This window comes from Gopherus evgoodei, chromosome 10 (assembly GCF_007399415.2).
Source record: "Gopherus evgoodei ecotype Sinaloan lineage chromosome 10, rGopEvg1_v1.p, whole genome shotgun sequence".
In the NCBI taxonomy this organism is placed as follows: Eukaryota; Metazoa; Chordata; order Testudines; family Testudinidae; genus Gopherus; species Gopherus evgoodei.
In genome coordinates this window covers 77,506,292-77,524,621 of record NC_044331.1, presented here as the reverse complement: position 1 = coordinate 77,524,621, position 18,330 = coordinate 77,506,292, and the positions used below count along the sequence as shown (strand labels likewise).

The window sequence follows — 18,330 nt, the reverse complement described above, 5'->3', positions numbered from 1 at the left end:
GTAAAACAAACGAGAGAAACAAGGTGTCGGTAAAAAGAAACAAGCAAAAGGTAAGACATGATCTGTCTGTGTCAGGAGAGAAATAACATTGCTTCTACTGTGTGTGTTTGCAGGCACAAGTCCTTTCTGGGGCGGACTGGCCTTCCCAAGAACAAGCGGGGAAAGACTGAAGGTAGTTGCCCTGGGGAAAGACATCTGTGATGTGAACGGTCACTTACAAAGCTCACCGGGGCTGATTCTGCTTTCCCTCGCACCAGGGCAAAATTGGAGTAACTTCATTAAAGTCAAGAATAGGGGAGGGGTGTAAGGCCAATGTAAGCAAGAGGAGAATCAGGCACAGTTGATACTTCCAGAAGAGTCATCAGGAAGAGTTTTACATTTATGCAGAAATCGGCATCATTGCCCTACAGTTTTACAACACATGGCCCATACTGTGTGCTGGCAGCAGCCTGTGTCTGTAACAGGGTTCCGGCCTTTACAGACCAGGGAAGTAGCTTGAGGAGGCAGAGGAAAGATCTAGGGCCATCCAAGAGCACTGTTCCTTTAAGGTCTGAGACCTGGAGCCTTGTAGAGTGGGAGGGTGGGAGGGAGCAAAGCTCCCCTCTCTGGCAGACAGGGGCTTGGAGTTATTAGACCCACCTGGGAAGGATCAAGAGACTGATTATTTGACTGGGTGGGTGACTCAAAAAAAGGCTGCAAGCCCAGTCAAGGAGGAACTGCTGAGCTTGAAAGGAAGAACTCAGAAGCATAGAGCCCCAAGAAGGAGGGCTGTGAAACCCTGCATCTAAAAGGGAATCTGGTTAATCTGATAAATTAGCTCAAGGTTTTGTGTGTGTGTGTAATATTGTTCTTGAAGACACTGGGTAGAAGTGTATTCTTCTCAGAACTCAGAGGGAAACTGAGGCAGGGTTCCTGCAGGACCATTCCAGGCCATGAGAGGGCAATCTGGGGTGTCACTTATCTACAGTGTCCATGCTGGGAAGGCAGGGATCATCCCAGTTTGCTGCATTATATCCTGGACACCGCAGAGAGACTCTGAGCTCACCGATCTGTGCATGGGAAGGAGGCAGACTGTGGAGGAGTGGGGGAATGTGCATTTTGCCTCCACTAAACCTGCAGAGGATCAGCAGAAAAATGAACAGGGCCCGCAGGGATGCATCAAGGGAACAGACCCTATATTCCACACACACACCCCTTCCAAGCCCAGGGATGGCATTTGCAGCTGGTCCTCGCACAGGGCACGTAAGTGTGGGGAAGGCTTTTGTCCCCCTTGCTCCCCACATACCCAAAGACAATCGAGGCTTTAGTCTGTGACAGTCAAGAACACAACCGGGGCATCCTGACTGCCAGCCCTTGCTCTAACTACCGGACAGCATTCCCTCCCAGGCCTAATTCCACCTCTTCTCCCTGCGCCCTGTTCCCCTCTGGCTCAGCGGAGATGACCAGCTGAAGACTCCCAAGGAATACTTACGTAATCAGCATAGACTGGTTTTCACGGTCTGTGGGGGAACAACAAACAGGACAAGACCAGAGTTAACAAGGGTCTCCAGAATCCCCTAGGAACAAAGCACCAGCCCTGCAGGGCATGCACTGTCTGGGCTTGGGGATACCGCCCTTGGTCCCTGCCCCTCTGCCTTCAGACACGCCGGGAAGCCTAACCCATGGTGTTGTCAAGGAAGGGGCAAGTGCCATCTTCAGAACATGCTCTGCAGGAGCCCTTCCATGGGAGGGTTCTGTGGCATCAGAGCCCTGGATTCGGGGGGAGGGAGGGATCTAGTTAGTCTTTCCCCTCCCAAAACTTCATGTGAAGCCCAACTTTGCAGCAACTTTCACTGCTGGGGGAAGCTCACCCCGCCCCAGAGGGATCTCCGGGGGCAGCCGTGGTTGGGATGAACAAGGAGAGAGGCTCCGGGGGAGTAGGGAAGCCAGTTTGCCGTTCGCACTCACCCTGGAGCATGTCGTGGTAGGCATTGTCAGAGATGGAGAAGAGATGAGGGGGCATCTCAGTACGCTTCTTGCCCTTGTACATCTGGGCCACCCGGGCTCCGTAGATTGGCAGCCACTTGTAGGGGTTGATGGTCACGCAGAACAAACCAGAGTACGTCTGGAAGGTGAGAGAGAAGAGAAACCAGCCAGCATGAGGAAAACCAGTTTGCTCTGGGCACAATGGGAGGCACAGAGCTAGTTTCTCAGCCTCAGGTGATACTTCAGGTCTTTCTAACTGCTGACACTCACCTAGCACCCTGCACTCAGGGATTTCCAAGGGCTTTACAAGCATGAATTAGTGGTACCAACACCCGTAGGGCAGCGTCATTCATTGTCCCTGTTTTACAGATGGGGAAACTGAGTAGTGAATTAGCTTGGCTGATTTCATGCAGAGGCAGAGCGAGGGTGAGAATCCAGGCTGCCTGACATGCCACATCTGCTTTAAGCAGGTGAGAGCTAAGCAGGCCTGGAGGAGGGTTTGAATGGGGTGAAATTCAGAAAGAAGAAAGTGCCTCCAGATTTACACTGATGTAACTCAGGTCTGGATCTGGGCCTCTGTACTGGCATCAGCGACTATTTCTGACCCACTAGTGCCTGGCACTGACATGGTCATCGCCACACGCTACTCGGCTGTCCGCTGCGAGCCTTCCACTTACATAGATCCTCATGTGGCTGTAACGCTGCCGCAGGTTGTCCAGGACGCTGGCCTCGTTCAGGAAGGTCATGTCGGCCATGTCACTGACCTGGTAGAACTTCGGTGGGTTCATCTGCTGGATATCATCCTTCTTCACGGTGAGGGTCTGGCGGTGGAGAGCAGGGGAGTGTTAGGGAAGCAATATGTAAGTGGGGTTGGTCTGCATCAGAATATTTGAACCAGAGTTCGAGGCAACTGGTAAATGGGAAGTAGAGCCTTATGCCCTATGGCCTCTGGGTTCAATTCTGCCTCTTTCAATTGCTAAGGAAAGGTGTTAGGTCAGTGAGCACCCCTCAGACGCTATGTGAGATGGGTTTGATGGTCTCCATGGATGCCTAGCCATATCTCAACCCCTCCTGCACTTATTGTCAACAGCACCTTGTTGGCAGGCTCTGCAGAGAGGGCCCAGGCCTGAATGGCCCATGGACACTGAATTTCCAGCCCTAGCACGGCTCAGGCCAGGTCATGCTGACGGCACGTCAGCAGGGCAGGGAGGCAGGCACATGGATGACTGCTCGCCATGCCATGCCCGCTCTGGGGATAGCAGACTTCCCTCGCCCGGAACATTCTAATCAGACCAAACCCCGGAGGCTTTGTGTGGAAGATGCTCGGACTGTTAACGAGCATCCTTCCCATGGAACTATGAGCATAAAGAGCTGCAAAGCAAACAGCAAAGCTCTCCTTCAAGCCCGGACAGGCAGCCAGTGCCACTTTCAGCATGCCGGAGGCTAGAGGCTTCAGACAAACAATGTTTTGGTCCTGCAAAGCTTTACTCATGGGAGTAATCCTGACTAGCACCACTTGGCTTCAGGGCTAATCCTATGTGGTCAGTTAACTCCTGGGCCTGATTCCTTCCCCCTCTCGCCAGAGAATACAATGGATTTCCATTGATTTTAAGCCTCTGCCCCATAGAGGGAGGAGGGAGAAACCAGGCCCTGAAATCTAGAGGCTTACGCTGGGGATGCAACTGCAGTGATAGGACAGTGACCCAGTGGGAGCTGCTGTCATTCTCACATCCAACTCACAGAGCCGACCGTACCTGGTTGGTCACCGTCTTCACAACGAGTTGGTCACCCTTGTCAGACTGGATCTCCCCGGCAACGAAACCCTCCTTCTCATCCTTGACCCAGCACGACTTCTTGATGTCATAGGGCTTGTTCATGGCCTCCAGTTTCTCCTTTTCAGTAGGGTTCAGGAACGGCATGGGGTCAATGTCATCCCCGCACTCGCCTTTGTAGCCACCAGGCATCTTGGCTTCGAGTCAGGCAGAGGGTGAAACCGGAAGGAAAAGAGATGGGGAGCAGTGCTTCCTGCAAGGCTGTGAAAAGGGGGAGAACAGAGAATCTGGCAAGGAGCACCGTGGGGAATCCTGGGGCCCTGTTCTGTCCCCCACAGGCTACAGTAACCCCCCGTGAATTCAATAGGGCCCCATCACAGCACATAGTGAGAGAGTGGGATGCCCCAAATGGGAGGATTGTTACCAAGAGGGAGGCTAGAAAGTGAGAGGTGATTTCTCCCACACCCCCTAAACCCTTTAAGCCCCAATAGTGTCTACACGGCAATGAAAAACCTGCAGCTAGCCTGTGCCAGCTGACTCGGGCTTGTGGGGCCTGGGGGCTAAGCAAGGGATTGTTTAATTGTGGTGTAGACGTTCCGGCTTGGGTTGGAGCCCAGACTCTAGGACCATGTGAGGTGGGAGGGTCCCAGAGCTCGAGTTGTAGCCCGAGCCCAAACATGTGCACTGCAATTAAACAGGCTCTTAGCCCGAGCCACACGAGCCAGAGTCAGCTGGCATGGGCCAGCCGTGGGTGCACAGGCGCCAACTTTTTTCTGCACCTGTGGGAGCCCGTGCCCCCTCCAACTCCACCCCTGCCCCAAAGTTCCCACCCTAACTCTGCCCCATTGGACCCCTCCCCAAATCCCCACGCTGGCCCCACCTCCTCCCCCAAGCGCACCGCATTCCCCCTCCTGTCCCCTCCCTCCCAGGCTTGTCCCGCGAAACCGCTGTTTTGCAGCGCAAGTGCTGGGAGGGAGGGGGGAGAAGCAGGACGTGGTGGTGCACTTAGGGGAGCAGCCGGAGTAAAGGGGGCGGTGAGCTGGGGCAGGGCGGGGAGCTGCCGGTGGGTGCAGAGCATCCACAAATTTTTCCCCTTGGGTGTTCATGGAGTTGGCACCTATGCGTGGGTGTCTAACTGCAGTGTAGACGTTCCCCAAGAGCCCCTGGCCTGTGGCAAGGGGAGAATTCCCTGGTGCAGGCCATGCATAGGGCCACCAAGAAAGCTTGCAAGCCCCAAATCTGGAGGCATGTTGGGGCAGATCTGGGGGCAGGCAGTGTCAGTGGCATCTCCATAATGCTGAGCACTACAGAGACTCTGTGTGGGCTCTGGGCTGTGGAACGGCCCATCGGCAGTCAGAAATCAGACCCCAAAGCTTCCCTCCCTTACCGCAGGGAACCCACTAGCCCTAGCAGCTCAGTCCAGGATGCAAGCTGCGGAAAGGCTGATCTGTGCCTTCCGGGTTGTTCCTCCAGGAGACATCACAGACCTGACCCCTGATGCTCTTGTCATTAAAGACTGAGCCACCACTGCAGCTCCCTTGACTCCCTGCGGCAGAGGGTGCATAACCCAGAACAGTGTTTCACTGCCATATTGAGCTGTGGTGTCGCAGCAGAAGTAGCTGCCTGGTTACACAAGCGAGTCTTGGCTGACGGAGGAATCCCAAGGGGAAGGGCAGCTGACTGTTTGCCAGCTGTTGCTCCATTGGGCCGCAGCCTGTTGCTCTCTCAGAATAGATTGGCACTAGGCGGAGAGAGATCTTGGTCGGGGTCCCTCTGGGGATCTCAATTTCCCCGATGCCCACTCAAGATCTTGAGGGTCTAAAAAAACCCAAGATGCAGTACTGCTCCTCCAGGCACTGGAAGCAATAAGGGAAGCTATGGGGACCAAATGAATTCCTGGTGTAACCCACTGATTTCAGTGGATGAATTTCACCCACAGAGCATGAAGGAAGAATTTTTCTCTCTGTACCTCATCTGCTGGTCAAGCAGGCAGAGATAAAAGAGGTTCAGCGAGGGAGGATCAGCAAACATTTTCCTTTGCGCTCTGTGTAGCTCAATCCATGGACCCTGCTGTGTTTTGACTATTCTTATTCCCAGGTTTGCAAGAGTTATTTAGAGCCGGATTCTGCTCTCCCTTGTTCACAAAGAGCCGCACCCTACTCCATCAGCAATCCCACTAAAATTAACAGACTCACTAGCGAACTAAGGTAACATTATACATGAATAAGCAGGGGAGCAGAACTTGGACCCTGGATCTTTAAAGCATATTAGTGACCGAGTAGATTGAAAGGTACATTACACTAGACCCCCACTAAACATACTCACATGTAAATACAAATAGCATAACCTTCGGTCATACAGTGCCCTTAGCTGAGGCTCTCAAAGCCCTTTACAGAATTCAATTCAGTAAGCTTCACTATCCCTGGGAGATAGTATTTTATAGATGGGGAAACTGAGGAATGGCCGAAATCTTCAAAAGTGTCCATCAATTTGGGGTTGCCTTGGTTTCTGAGAGGCCAACATGAGGCATCTAAAATCTGATATTTCTGGCCGCCTGCCTTTCTACCTGAAGCTCTTCTGAAATCAGCCCCATGGGTGTCTTATTTTGGGACCCGAAGCCGGGGACATTTTTTAAAAAGGGTGCAAAGGTCTTGCCAAAGGTCACATGATAAGTGGTGCAGCCAGCCCAGGAGCCCTGATACACCCCTCTCCAGTCTAGCCACTGAATAACACACCCCACCGATGTCTTAAATTAAGTCAATTGTTAAAAACCAAGTACAGTGCAAGGAGGTTCCTTTAACTATTCTAATGTATTTGATCAAACTGCCTCTCTAAAGGCCTGCTCCAAAGGAATCTCCTCATTATCGTCAATGGGTTTTCAGAGCAGGCTCTTGCTTGTTAAAATTCTGAGGTTTAGTTTTCCAAGGCTTCCGCTGATGTAACAACTATAATATAAAACTATCTGTGAGTTCAAAGTCTCTCTGGCATAAAACACAATGAAAACAAATCCATGCTGGGTAAGTTAGAAGGGTAGCTATTGCTTCTTATAGCCTGACATTATTCCCTCCCCTGCCTCCACTTTCAATTCCTGCCCAGTGCGGCTGCATGAATCACAGCAGATCTCCCCAAGACACCTCTTCCCGACCGTCACACATAGCAAGTACCTACCACCAAGAGTGCTGGAAGACGTTGCGTGTTTACAGGGGGCTGGCCAGCTTCTCTTATACCCCCCCGAAGGGCCTGAGCCAGCATTTCCTTTAAAAAAAATAACCGCATTAATGAGACACAAGCTCAGCTGGCCACACCATTGCAAACCTGATTGGCCAACGCTCATGTCCCCTGTTTCTTGGGGAATTCTCCTTCCCTTTCTTCTCCTTATAGGGTATCTTACCCACTCAACTGCATGAGTCCAGGGACCAGGGGCTGAAATAGAACAGCTGCCTAATGAATTTTTCCTTCAAAGGCACCACTTCAGCCGTCTCTTTCCTGCCAGGTGACGGGTAAGAATTTCACCAGTGAGGGTAGCTGATCAGTGAAAAGCAGGAGTCCGACTCAACAGTACTTGGAGTGCCAGCTGTGCCCCTACTTCTCAAGTGGCACTGTCAGTTTTGACCCAATTAAGCTTCCACGTGAAAATAGTTTTTAGTCCTTACATTTGTGTTGAAAAACTTGTGCATCTGAGCTGTTTGCCTGAGTCTGCAGGCAGACAAACAATGGTGTCTATTGCGGAGTTGCAACTGCTTATGCCAGGACTGAATTTCACCCAACTGCTCTAGGAGGTGGCAAGTTTGACAACTGCCCCCAGTCATATTGCAGTGGCATGTTGACTCTGAAGTCTAATGATGACCACTTCAATGTCAACTTTGCTACCTCCTGCACTGCTGTGTGTTTCAATAGAAGCATCTGATGACTTTGTGGGTGGAGCATGAGTAGTATCTCCCGTCAAGGGGTTGTGTGTTTACTTAGGTGAATAAGCTAAGGAGTGAGTTTGCTGGCAGAAATGTTTGCAGAAACAGCAAATTTGAGGCAAATATTAGGGAAATGGAGAAAGCAAATTTTGAATTTGCAGTGGTGAGTATTCACATTGAAAATCAGATTCATCCAATCAGGGAACAGAAATGGTACCGCACGATCTGTATGTCCAATCAGAATGAGCTAATCCATCTTGACTTTTGAATATTGAGTGGTTGTGATGAACTGCTCATGAATGAACTACAGAGTGTGACTTATTTGCTGAGTGTATTCGGTGAATAATTTTAAACGATGAATCGTTGAGTGGAAGTTATAAGTGACTTACTAACGATCTGTCTAGAGAGTGCGAGAGAGGTGAAATTCATCAGATAAATTACGGACTGTGAATTATTCATCCTGATCTATTAGACATAAAGGTCTGTATTATCCATGGGTGGGAGCTAGGTGGCAAAAAAATAGTCACACCTCCCCATGAGGTTATAGGCCAAGCTGGTTAATCATAAACAGGCACAAGCTCATCCAACCAAGAGGCCAGAATCAGCAAACATTTAGGGCCAAATCCAGCTCCCATGAAAATTGGCCGAATAATATTATCAATGATCCAGAATTCTGACTTAGGGCTGCAGTCCCTACTCAGACAAAACGCCTTTGAAGACAGTGGGCATTTTGGCTCTCTAATGGCTGCAGGATCAGGTCCTGAAATATGACCGTGGGCCTCTGGGCACTAGTGAAATATGAGTACAAATAATAATTAATAATAAATACCACCTAAGCTAAAGGAGAATGGCCATTACTTCTTAGCAGTATAGGGCCTATGTCACAGAATTGAGCTGTTCAGATTTTACCCAGCAGAGGGCGCGCGCGCGCACTTACACACACACACACACACATGCACTCTCTCTCATTACGTTTTATAAACTCCATTATAATGACCCTGGCTGTAGTGGACCAACTTTTCCACTCACTTATTGTTATTATTTATATGTTATAAAAAAAGTATTTGTTTTAACAGCGCTTTACAGAAAATAAAAGACATGGGCCCTGCCCTGAGCACTCTGAATAATACCACCCTACACCACTCAAAATGAGTGACTTTGGAGGCAGGTGTTAGGTAGCCCCCTCTGAAAGGTACTGACGTCAAATGGGAGAGAGGGAGGATATCCAGGGGTGGGGCACTAGCCTAGGACATGGGGGACGTGGGCTTGAGTGCCTGTTCTCTCACAGACTTTCCCAGTGGAGAGAATAGCATGGCCCTACCTCCCTAGGGTGTTGTGAGGCTAAATCCATGGGAGCTGGTGCGCTGCCCAGCTGTTACGGTGATGGGCAAAAGATCATCGTGGCAGCGAGTCACACAGCTCTGGTCAGCTTGTGCTAAGGGGCGAAAAACAGCAGTGCCGATGTCCCACTCCGAGCCGAGACCCAACCCTCCCTGGGTTTCAGAGCCTGGGCTCCAGCCCGAGCGGGAATGTCTATGTTGCTGTTTTTAGCCCTGTAGCATTTACCCCTGTCAGTTGCCCCAGGCTCTGAAGCCTGCTGTTGTGGCAGGTTTTTTGCAATGTAGACGTGTCCCTAGGGTACAAAGCCGTATAAGATAGAGTACTTCTTTCTGCAGCCGCCAGCCCGCAACGAGTAAGGTATAGGAGAAGATAGGAGAACAGCAAGTCCGAGTGGGCCAAAAGAAGGTTTGGTTGACTTACGGTCTCAAGCCAGCCTGTCCTGGCAAGCCCTGGGGTAACCGGGAGCTGCCTTCCAGATGCTGCCTGTTACATTCACTAGGGTGCAGCAAACTGACATATGGCAGATGCTGCTTTGGGGGGTTGTTCGCATCGGGAAAGGCAAACCCTGCACGTGGTTATATTAAGAGCTGACCCAAGAGACTCTAAGATGTTTGTTGCATTTATTAATCATTAAATAATAATAATAATAATAATAATGCTGATCCTCTGGCTAAATGTGTTAGTCTCATTCTCAGCTGTTGTCTGCTGGCCGCTGTGGGGAGGATTGGTGTCTTCCCATGAGGACGGTAGGGTAACGCCTGTGCTGAAGAGGCAAACATCCCTGACTCGAACCAAACAAGGGCAAAGAGCTCTTTGCCCAGCACCCTGGGAGTGATCCTGTGAGGTGCTGAGCACGTTCAAACCTCACTAGGGGTGCAATTAGGGGCCCAATCCTAATGAGCCCAGGACTCCAGCCAGCTCTAGCCCTAACCTTAACCTGGGGCCCCCAGCCAGCTGCAATCCTAACCTTAGCCCGGGGCCCAAAACTGGCCCCAATCCTAACCCTAGCTTTGCGCCCTCTGCCTCCTGCAGACTGAACCATAGGCCAGTGCTGGGGCTCAAGCAATATTTGTACTTGCATAACTGACGCGGCAAGCCCAGAGGTGCTGGGGCTAGGAACTTGGGCTCAAGACCCTCAGCTGGCCCCATCCTTAACTAGACCCACCAACAGAAATTCCGGGCCCCAGTGCCAGGGCTGTCCCTAGGGCGGACAGGGGTGGAAGTGACAAATCCGTCACTTCCAGGACAGCCTGTCACTCCCAGGCATGTGCGATTGCACCGGGCCCCATGGGCCGGCACGATTGGCCAGCACAGTCACGTGTGCCTAGGAGCCCTGCGGCCCTCCTGGGCTGTTTAAAAGGGCCTGGGGCTCCCAGCTGCTGCCCCAGGCCCTTTTAAATTGCCTGGGCCCCTGGGCAATTGCCCCCTTTGCCGCCCCTCCCCCGTCAGCAGGCCTGACCTTAACCCATTCACCAGGGTCACCTACTGGCTTCAATCCTTACTCTGATCCAGGGCCACTACCGAGCCTCATACTGAAGTGTGTGGCCCGTGTGTGGTGTTATCTGTTATCATGCATTGCTTAGGAGTGTGTTTTTCTCAGGCCATGAATGGGATCATCCGTTAGGGTTATATGGGCCACTCTCACATTTGTTTGTCAGATCAGCCTTTGGTTTATCTCCATACTGTGTTGTCCTATACCCTTTCGGTTAGTTCTTCCAGCTGCAGTTATGAAAACAGGAAAGAAAAGGAGACTGTGGGGGCGGGGGGAGGAACCTTTAGCATTCCCACCCTGATGGTCTAACCGTTCCCTTAGTCGTTTCTCAGGGAGGTGTGGACCTCAACCTCAGGACATGTCTTAAGCTGCATCTACACTACCACCCGCTGTGTAACATAATTTAGACCGACCTAAGCGCCAGTGTGGACAGCACTATGGTGGTGGCAGGAGCGCTTCTCCAGCTGACATGGCTACTGGCCACTGCTCATTGGGGGTGGATTCGTTCAATCGGTAGGACAGCTGTCTCCCACTGGCTGAAAGCAGCTATTCTAGAGTGTAGCCATACTCTCTAGTGTCGCCATAGCCTCAGTTGGGGCGGATGGGGTGAAGGAGGCAGAATCCACACTCGGATCCCTTGGTTCACTCCATGCTAGAAGCAAATCAAAGAGCTACCAAACAAATAAACACACATTTAAACCAGCTGTGAGTCACAGTGTTCTGGAAGGGAGGGGTCTGGCTGGATTCTCAGTTGAGTTGCTCTTCCAGCAAGTGGCAAGGTGGGGGAGCCCAGCGGCTACACTGGTGCAAAGAACTATTCAGTAAGCTCATCCAAAGAGACTCAGCAGGCCATGCACATCAAAGATCCTACCCAAATGTGAAGAGACATCAGAGCAGCCAAGTGGCAGCGTGGATACAGCACGAGGAATGTAATTACTGCTGCCCCGAAACCTCATTATTAAATCAGCGTGTGTGAGATGGGAAATGCTGAAACAGACATTGATATTATCCTCATGCTTAGCACAGAATTAGCTTTAACCAACAGCTGCTACGAACAGGTAGAGGAGACATGTCCAACCAGGACTGGCTCTAGGCACCAGCAAACTAAGCACGTGCTTGGGACAGCACAATTCCAGGGGCAGCCTTCCGGGAGCTTTTTTGTTTATTTGTTTGTTTGTTTTGCTTGGGGTGGCAAAAAACTTAGAGACAGCCCTGTGTCCAACCTTCTGCTTGTGTCTTTTTAGAAGGCCTTGGAGAGTTTTCAGCATCTCCTGAATATTAATGTTAACCACAAGAAAGCCCCTTCCATCCATCTCCAGTAACTTCCTAGCCTGGGCTGCAATTTTCAAAAACTCCTAAGGGAGTTAGGTGCCCAATTCCCATTGACTTTCAGGCCCCTTTGAAAATCCTTGTCCTTATTTATTTAATATTTAGTTTATGGAAGCATCCAAAGGTCTTGATCAGAATCAGCGACCGGCTGTGTTAGACTCTGCACACACAGTCCGTGCCTCGAAGAGTTGACTATTTAAGGGTACATTGACACTGCAGATGGAGGTTTAATTTCCAAATTGAGCAGACATACCCATGCTAGGTCTGACTGAGTGAGCACACTAAAAATAGAGTGTAGGTGCACGAGCAGCAAGAAAACTAGCCACCCCGAGTATGGTCCCATCTGAGACACTAGCTTTGTGCCATTGCTCATGCTGTTATGGCTACATGTGGAGCACGCTTGCGTGATCAGATTTAGCACAAGAATGTCCACTCAATCTGGAAATTACACCTCCAGCTCCAGTGAAGACATTCTCTAAGAGCTAAATTTTGCCTGTGTAACACGGACAGACCAGGGTTGTCTGCAGGCGAGATTGAACCAGGGACCTCAGTGCATGAGCGTCTACCACAAGAGCTAAAAGCCCGCTGGCTGTTAGCTAAGGCTGCAGAGCAGACTCATTAATCACACTCTAAGTGGTCTCAGTGCCACTAGCTAGGACAGAACACCACACCCAGATGGTGTGTGGGTTACACATGGCCTTACGCTCTATCCTGAAGGAAATGGGTTTGCACAGGGTGTTGGCATACAATTTAGCCCTTGACCACTCATGTCTGCCCCCATCAAACCAGTGGCAAGCAACCGCTTCAGCTCACTGGAAGTATGGCACGGCTCCAGCCTGCTTCTGCTCCCTGTGAAAGTCATGTCAAAACTGCCATTGACTTCAGTGGTTCAAGAATAGGCCCCACACACAGCGTTGTGCTCCTAGCACAGGACAAACCTTTGTGAAAGGCTTCAACCTACTCCAAAGAGAAAGATTCTTCATGGCCTCAAATATAACACTATCGGTATTTAGGGAGTGGAAGGGGACCAGGCATTCATGTGCATCTAATGAAATTGCACATTGAATCCCTGACAGTAAAGTGACATCTTCAGGGATTTTGTTAGGTTGCCAGACTTCTGAAATCCACGATTTTCTGATATTTTCATGGGTTTTTCCCTCCCACGTGAATTAAAATATTTTCCTTTAGTTTAATGAGTGATTTATTCCCTTGGAATTTGAATGTTTTGGGGGAGAAAGGTTGTGTGGGATGTTCACAGATGTTTAAATCGTTTCTCTGTTCCTCCTCCTGCCCATTTATGGGATTCCCTCCGTAAATCTGAGACAGCCCATCAACGGCTTGTGCTTTTTCCCTCAGCTGCACATAGTTCTGCCTGTTTCAACACATCCAAATATTCATGGCACAGAAAAGATCCTGAGACTAAACTAGAGCTGAATATTACTGGATCCTGCTATTTAATTCCTTTAGAAAACAAACTCTGTTGAGCTTCAAGGAGCTCAGTGATTACATTTCAGCAGTTCAATAAATCAGTGTCCCGTAATAACTCTAATAATTAGCTGTGTCTGATGTTATCTTTAAATAATAATATACCAAACAGTTACTCTGATCCCCTCCGAGATGGCAGAAAGGATGAAGCTTAAGAGGATAAAATTAGTTCCTTAATGTTCCGTCTAGTGTGGAGTGACAGTTCTTCCAGGCCTGCGCTGGCTTTCTAAGATGTACATTTATATTGCCTGGCTAACGGACATTAGCAGCTGCATTTGGCAAGCGCTAAAGGCCTCCTACCACTTCCATTCAAGCTGGCGTTAGAACTTCTCAGGCTCAATTAGCCTGTCAGTTGCATGCATGCAGCTCCCATTGGCTTTGGCCTGCGCAACTGATGAGATAATCAGGAGCCTGTCCTATATTTCTGAGTGAATACTCTCATTCTTGGCAGAAAAGAGACAGTTAAAGACACTTGGCCTAAAGCCTCGTGCCTTGAAAAAAACACACAAAGGGACAGATTCTTCTCTTCATATATTCTTGTGTGAGTTATTATTGTTATGTGCATTATTGTTATATTTTGTCAGCTGCATTGAGAGTCCTGCGCCAGCTTTAGCTAGGATTTGTTGGGACAAAGAATAAAAATGGAATCGCAGAAAGCAAAAGCTGATCATGTAGAGTTGTTGGTATTCACTAAATGTAACACAACCCGTCAAATGCCACCGGAGATTTTTCATTCAGCTTCGGTGTCATCTGTTCTTCTTCTTTGTAGTCAGGGCTTTCAGGTTGGAGCATTTATTGTCCAAATTGTTTGGGGAGAGGGTTTAAGTCCATAGCCAAGCAGATGAAAAGTTTTAAACAATTTTGGCGGTGATTTTGATCGCCTCCTACTGTGCACACACCCCTGGCCATGAGCCCACCCGAAGGAGAGCTCACTGGGACAGAAAAGACGGTCTTGTGATTGAGGCACTAGACTCAGGAAATTGGGGTTCAATACTCAGCTCTGCCACAGACTGCCTGAGTGACCTTGGGCAAGTCTGTTAATCTTCCTGGTGCCTCAATCCTCCATCAGTAAAATGGGATAACAGCACTTCCTTTCTCCTTGCTTTCCTCTGACCTGTTTATATAGATGGTAAGATGTTTGGAGCCAGGGCTGTCTCTTCCTAAGTGTTTATATGGGACCTAGCACAATAGGGCGCTAGATGTCAGAAATCAGGGCCTGCAACAGAGCTAGTCTCCAGGCAATCCATGGCTTGCAGCAGGCTGTCTGAGCAGCTGGAGGGGCCAGCAAAGCAGCTCTGAAGCCAGCAGCAGCTTGCTATCTGTTCAGTGCTCATGTACATTATTGTCACTACTCTTGTCCCTACCTGAGACCCCACCTTGCCCGTTATCCTGCTTGCTCTAGGGGACTCCAGCTTGACCGTTGGCTGTGATACCCAGTGCCTGACTCCAGTCTCCAGCTCTGACCCTACCCCCTGATTTCTGATGCTCGGTTCCTGCCGCCTTCTCTAACCCTTAGAGCTGATGCTCGCACTCACCACTAGGCTAGACTGCCCACATCCAGGTCACCTGACACTAGGTGCTACAGGAATAATAATAGTAGGTGAAATGAAGTTGAAGGCTGGGGACGTGAAGGCCACCATTTGCGTGATTCTTCGGCTGACTGGGGAGTTAGTAGGGACTAGTAAATTATCATTGTTAACCAGAACATCTTTACTGATAAACCCACATACAATACATTCAATTTACAGGTCTGATCCTGCCAGCCTGGCTCTCATTCACAGCCCAGCTGGGGCCAGTGGGGTTACTCCTGTGCATAAGGGTGTAGAGGGCTCATAGTTTCCCTTGCCCTCCCTAGCAACAGAACTGAAATGTGGCTGCAGCTGTCCTGACAGCAAAGCACTCTTCTCGGCATCTGATTCATCACTTTGTGACTGGCGTATCTCTTGGCTTGGGTCCCCGAGTGTGTCATCCGTACCAAGGGGAACCATGGCACTCAGTGACTTCTTCTGCATTTGTCTGTTTTATCAGAGCTGAAAGCTTTCCCCTCACATGCACGTTGTCACGCTGCTTGGCAAATTGTGGGGACTTCTTAGGAGTCTGCTTCCTAACCCAGGGTTGTGAGTTCAGTCCTTGCGGGGGCCATTTAGGGATCGGGGGCAAAAATCTGTTTGGGGATTGGTCCTGCTTTGAGCAGGGGGTTGGACTAGATGACCTCCTGAGGTCCCTTCCAGCCCTGATATTCTATGATTCTAGATATGTACAGCATCTAGTGCAAGATACCCAGTTTGAAGGCAGAAGATGGCTAGCTTTTTGGACTCCTTTTCTTTGTCCCTCTCTTCCCCAGGTGAGGTTTCATTTTGCAGAAGAATCGCTCTGAACACCTGCTCCAGAGAACAACCTCACACGGCGATGCCAGGGCAGCAATTGCATGACTTGTCTGACCCCACTGCAGGGATCCTGCACGTTGACGTATTTTACCAGTAGCATCTTTCACTGCATGCAGCAACGTGAGGAAGCCTATTAAAACGACATGAAAAGATGGAGGGGGCGCGGAGGGAGGAAGCAGACTTTTACCTTCAGGCTTAAAAATGTTTTCAAAGCTGTTTGATCTAAGCAATCTTCAGTACTGGTGTATGAATGCCTGACAAAAACCTGGCAGGGGGAAAAAACCTGCTGTACAATTGAGCTATTTCCTCTGAGATGCAGGAAATGAACAAACCGATATATATTTTCTCTTCCATCTGATCAGATCCACCTGCTTGGGACACAGAAACTCCAGCACCAGGGTAGAGTTCTCACTTTTGCCTACCTGTCAAGATGGGGGTTTTCAGCATGAGCACACATGACTGAGCTAAAGGGCCACTGTCTTGTCGATTTCTGGTTTTATCTTTCTTACTCTCCATTAGTTGTGAAACCCTCCGATTAAGTTTGAAAATAAAACATCTCTATCGATCTTGCGCTTCCCATTTGGCAAATATTGATCTTCCCCACGTTCTCCACAGAGGCTGAAATTAACCCGGCTCTTTTTATTCCTGCTTCTAGGCTTGACATTCAACACTATGGGCAATGATGTGATCCAGGAATTAAGCAAAGCTCTGGGGGGGTGGGAAGGGGCTTTATTTAGTGAACTTGGCTGCGCTGTCTCGCTTGCTCTTTTTCTGTGCTGGCAGTCACGGAGCACTACACAGGATGGGTCTGGTTGTGCCTGGCAGGTGTGCAGGAAAAGGAAAGGCACCAGGAGAAAGAGGAGCAAAGAATAACAATAAGCTTCCTCACGGCCTCTTCACTTATTCACATTGTAAAGCCTCATTTCCTGCCAAGAGAAAGTCAGAGTCTTGAAGGCTAAAGGAGCCATTTCCCAGTGCCCACCTCTGTTACTTGTCATGAGAAAGTAGCATCAGTTTAACATAAGGCATGAGTTTAAACCCATTTAGTTAAACTAGTGGAAAAGGTTGTGTGGACCCTCCTATCTCCCTGTAAACCAGACATATTGCGGGTTAGCTTGCACCAGTTGGGAAATGACTGAAGCTAAACCACGACGAGCCACTCTGAAACCAAAATAAAAGGGTCCACATTGTCCTTTGCACCAGTTTGAGTAAATCTGATTAAAAACTAATTTAAGTTACATTGGCGCTATTTTCTCATGGAACCAAGGCTAAAGGAAAGACAGAGTGCAACCACTTGACACATAACACTCATGTTATGGAAAGTGCCATGGGATCTTTAATGTCCACAAAGAGCTGGGTTCCATTTTGAAGGGCTCATCTGAAAGACCCCCTCAGCACAGTAACCTGCTTAGATCTTGTTTCATCTGCCTAGGGAGGAATGGCTAAAATGACCCTTCCTGGGATTTGAACCTGTGATTCCAGGCAGTCTTAATATGCTGTACACGAGCACATACAGGTATTCCCTGTGGTTTACAGATGTTTCCTCAAAAAGGTTCTCAGTATATGTAATTAACTGGACACGTGGGGCCAAATTCTGCTCCTGGTTACACCCCTGCAAACCCCAAGACCCTTAATCCCAGGAGGGTCTAGTCTTCTGACTGGAAGCAAGCCCCAGGCATCCTGCCCAGCTTACTGAGAAGATCTCTGTAGTTCCAAAGCTTGTCTCTTTCCCCAACATGAGATATTACCTCAACCACTTTGTCTCTCATCCCCTGGGACCAACATGGCTCAATGAACGTCCCGCTCCCAGGAAAAGATGTTATGTGATTTTAAAGTAGATTTTAATTAATTATTTTAAACTCCCAGCTGAGTCCCATATGCATTTAGCAAACACTGGTCTTTTTACCCCTTGTGTGTTTCATGATTCAGCTGACGTTAACATGAATTTCTCTATCTGTAACAACCCCCTGCATCGTGGATGGCTGTCACCTCTGGCCAGTGCTGGGGATCAGCTTGCTGCTCCTGTGCACCAAGCAGAGGGAACACAAAGCAGGCTTTCTGGAGCCCGCAACAAAGGGCTGTTGGTAGCAGGATATTTAAAAGGATGCCTCCCCTGAGTGACCAGAGAAAGTCATACCTTTGAGGGCTGTAGTATTTCAGTCCCCTCTGAATGTCTGCTACCAGGCAGGGAGGCAAGCATGATAGGCACTACAAACACCAGGTCCTTGCCTTCTGTGGGTAGAGATCAACTTCCATTTTGAATCACAGAAGATGACTTTTCTAGGGCTACTGGAAACTGAAAAGAACAATTACTCAAGAAAAGAGTAACCTAATGGTTCCTCACCTAGCTCCTATGGGCACCCCACTAACAAGGTATAAAGGTAATGGAGTCTCATTGGGGTTCCCTCCACGCCATCCACCTGCTGCATATACACAGTCAAGCCTGTGCCACTTGCATGCACGCTGCTGCTGGCAACAGGCAGTTTCCGTGCCTAGCTCTCAATTTTTCAGTCCTTCCTCCTGGGCTCCTTGCCACCCGGCCTTCCCTGCACAGCCAGCTCTCAGGCTGCTGCCTGTGCCGTTTCTCCCACTCATACGCAGACCCCTCTCTCTGTACTGACCATGGTCCCCTCTAGCCTCAGACTGCCGCT

The 18,330-nt window shown here is 49.5% G+C and overlaps 1 protein-coding gene across 1 annotated transcript in view; it reads right to left on the bottom strand.

Moving 5' to 3' along the window:
- The window catches only part of LOC115658351 (myosin-16), a 48,828-nt gene extending 43,644 nt beyond the window's left edge, over positions 1-5,184 (bottom strand). Inside the window, exons 1-5 of the mRNA XM_030577092.1 lie at positions 5,125-5,184; positions 3,720-3,998; positions 2,643-2,786; positions 1,948-2,104; positions 1,472-1,499 (exon numbers count right to left, since the gene is read on the bottom strand). Of these exons, the coding sequence (XP_030432952.1) occupies positions 1,472-1,499; positions 1,948-2,104; positions 2,643-2,786; positions 3,720-3,929 (539 nt within the window). The 5' untranslated portion in view covers positions 3,930-3,998; positions 5,125-5,184. The remainder of the gene's footprint in view (positions 1-1,471; positions 1,500-1,947; positions 2,105-2,642; positions 2,787-3,719; positions 3,999-5,124) is intronic.
- Positions 5,185-18,330: the final 13,146 nt, after the last annotated feature.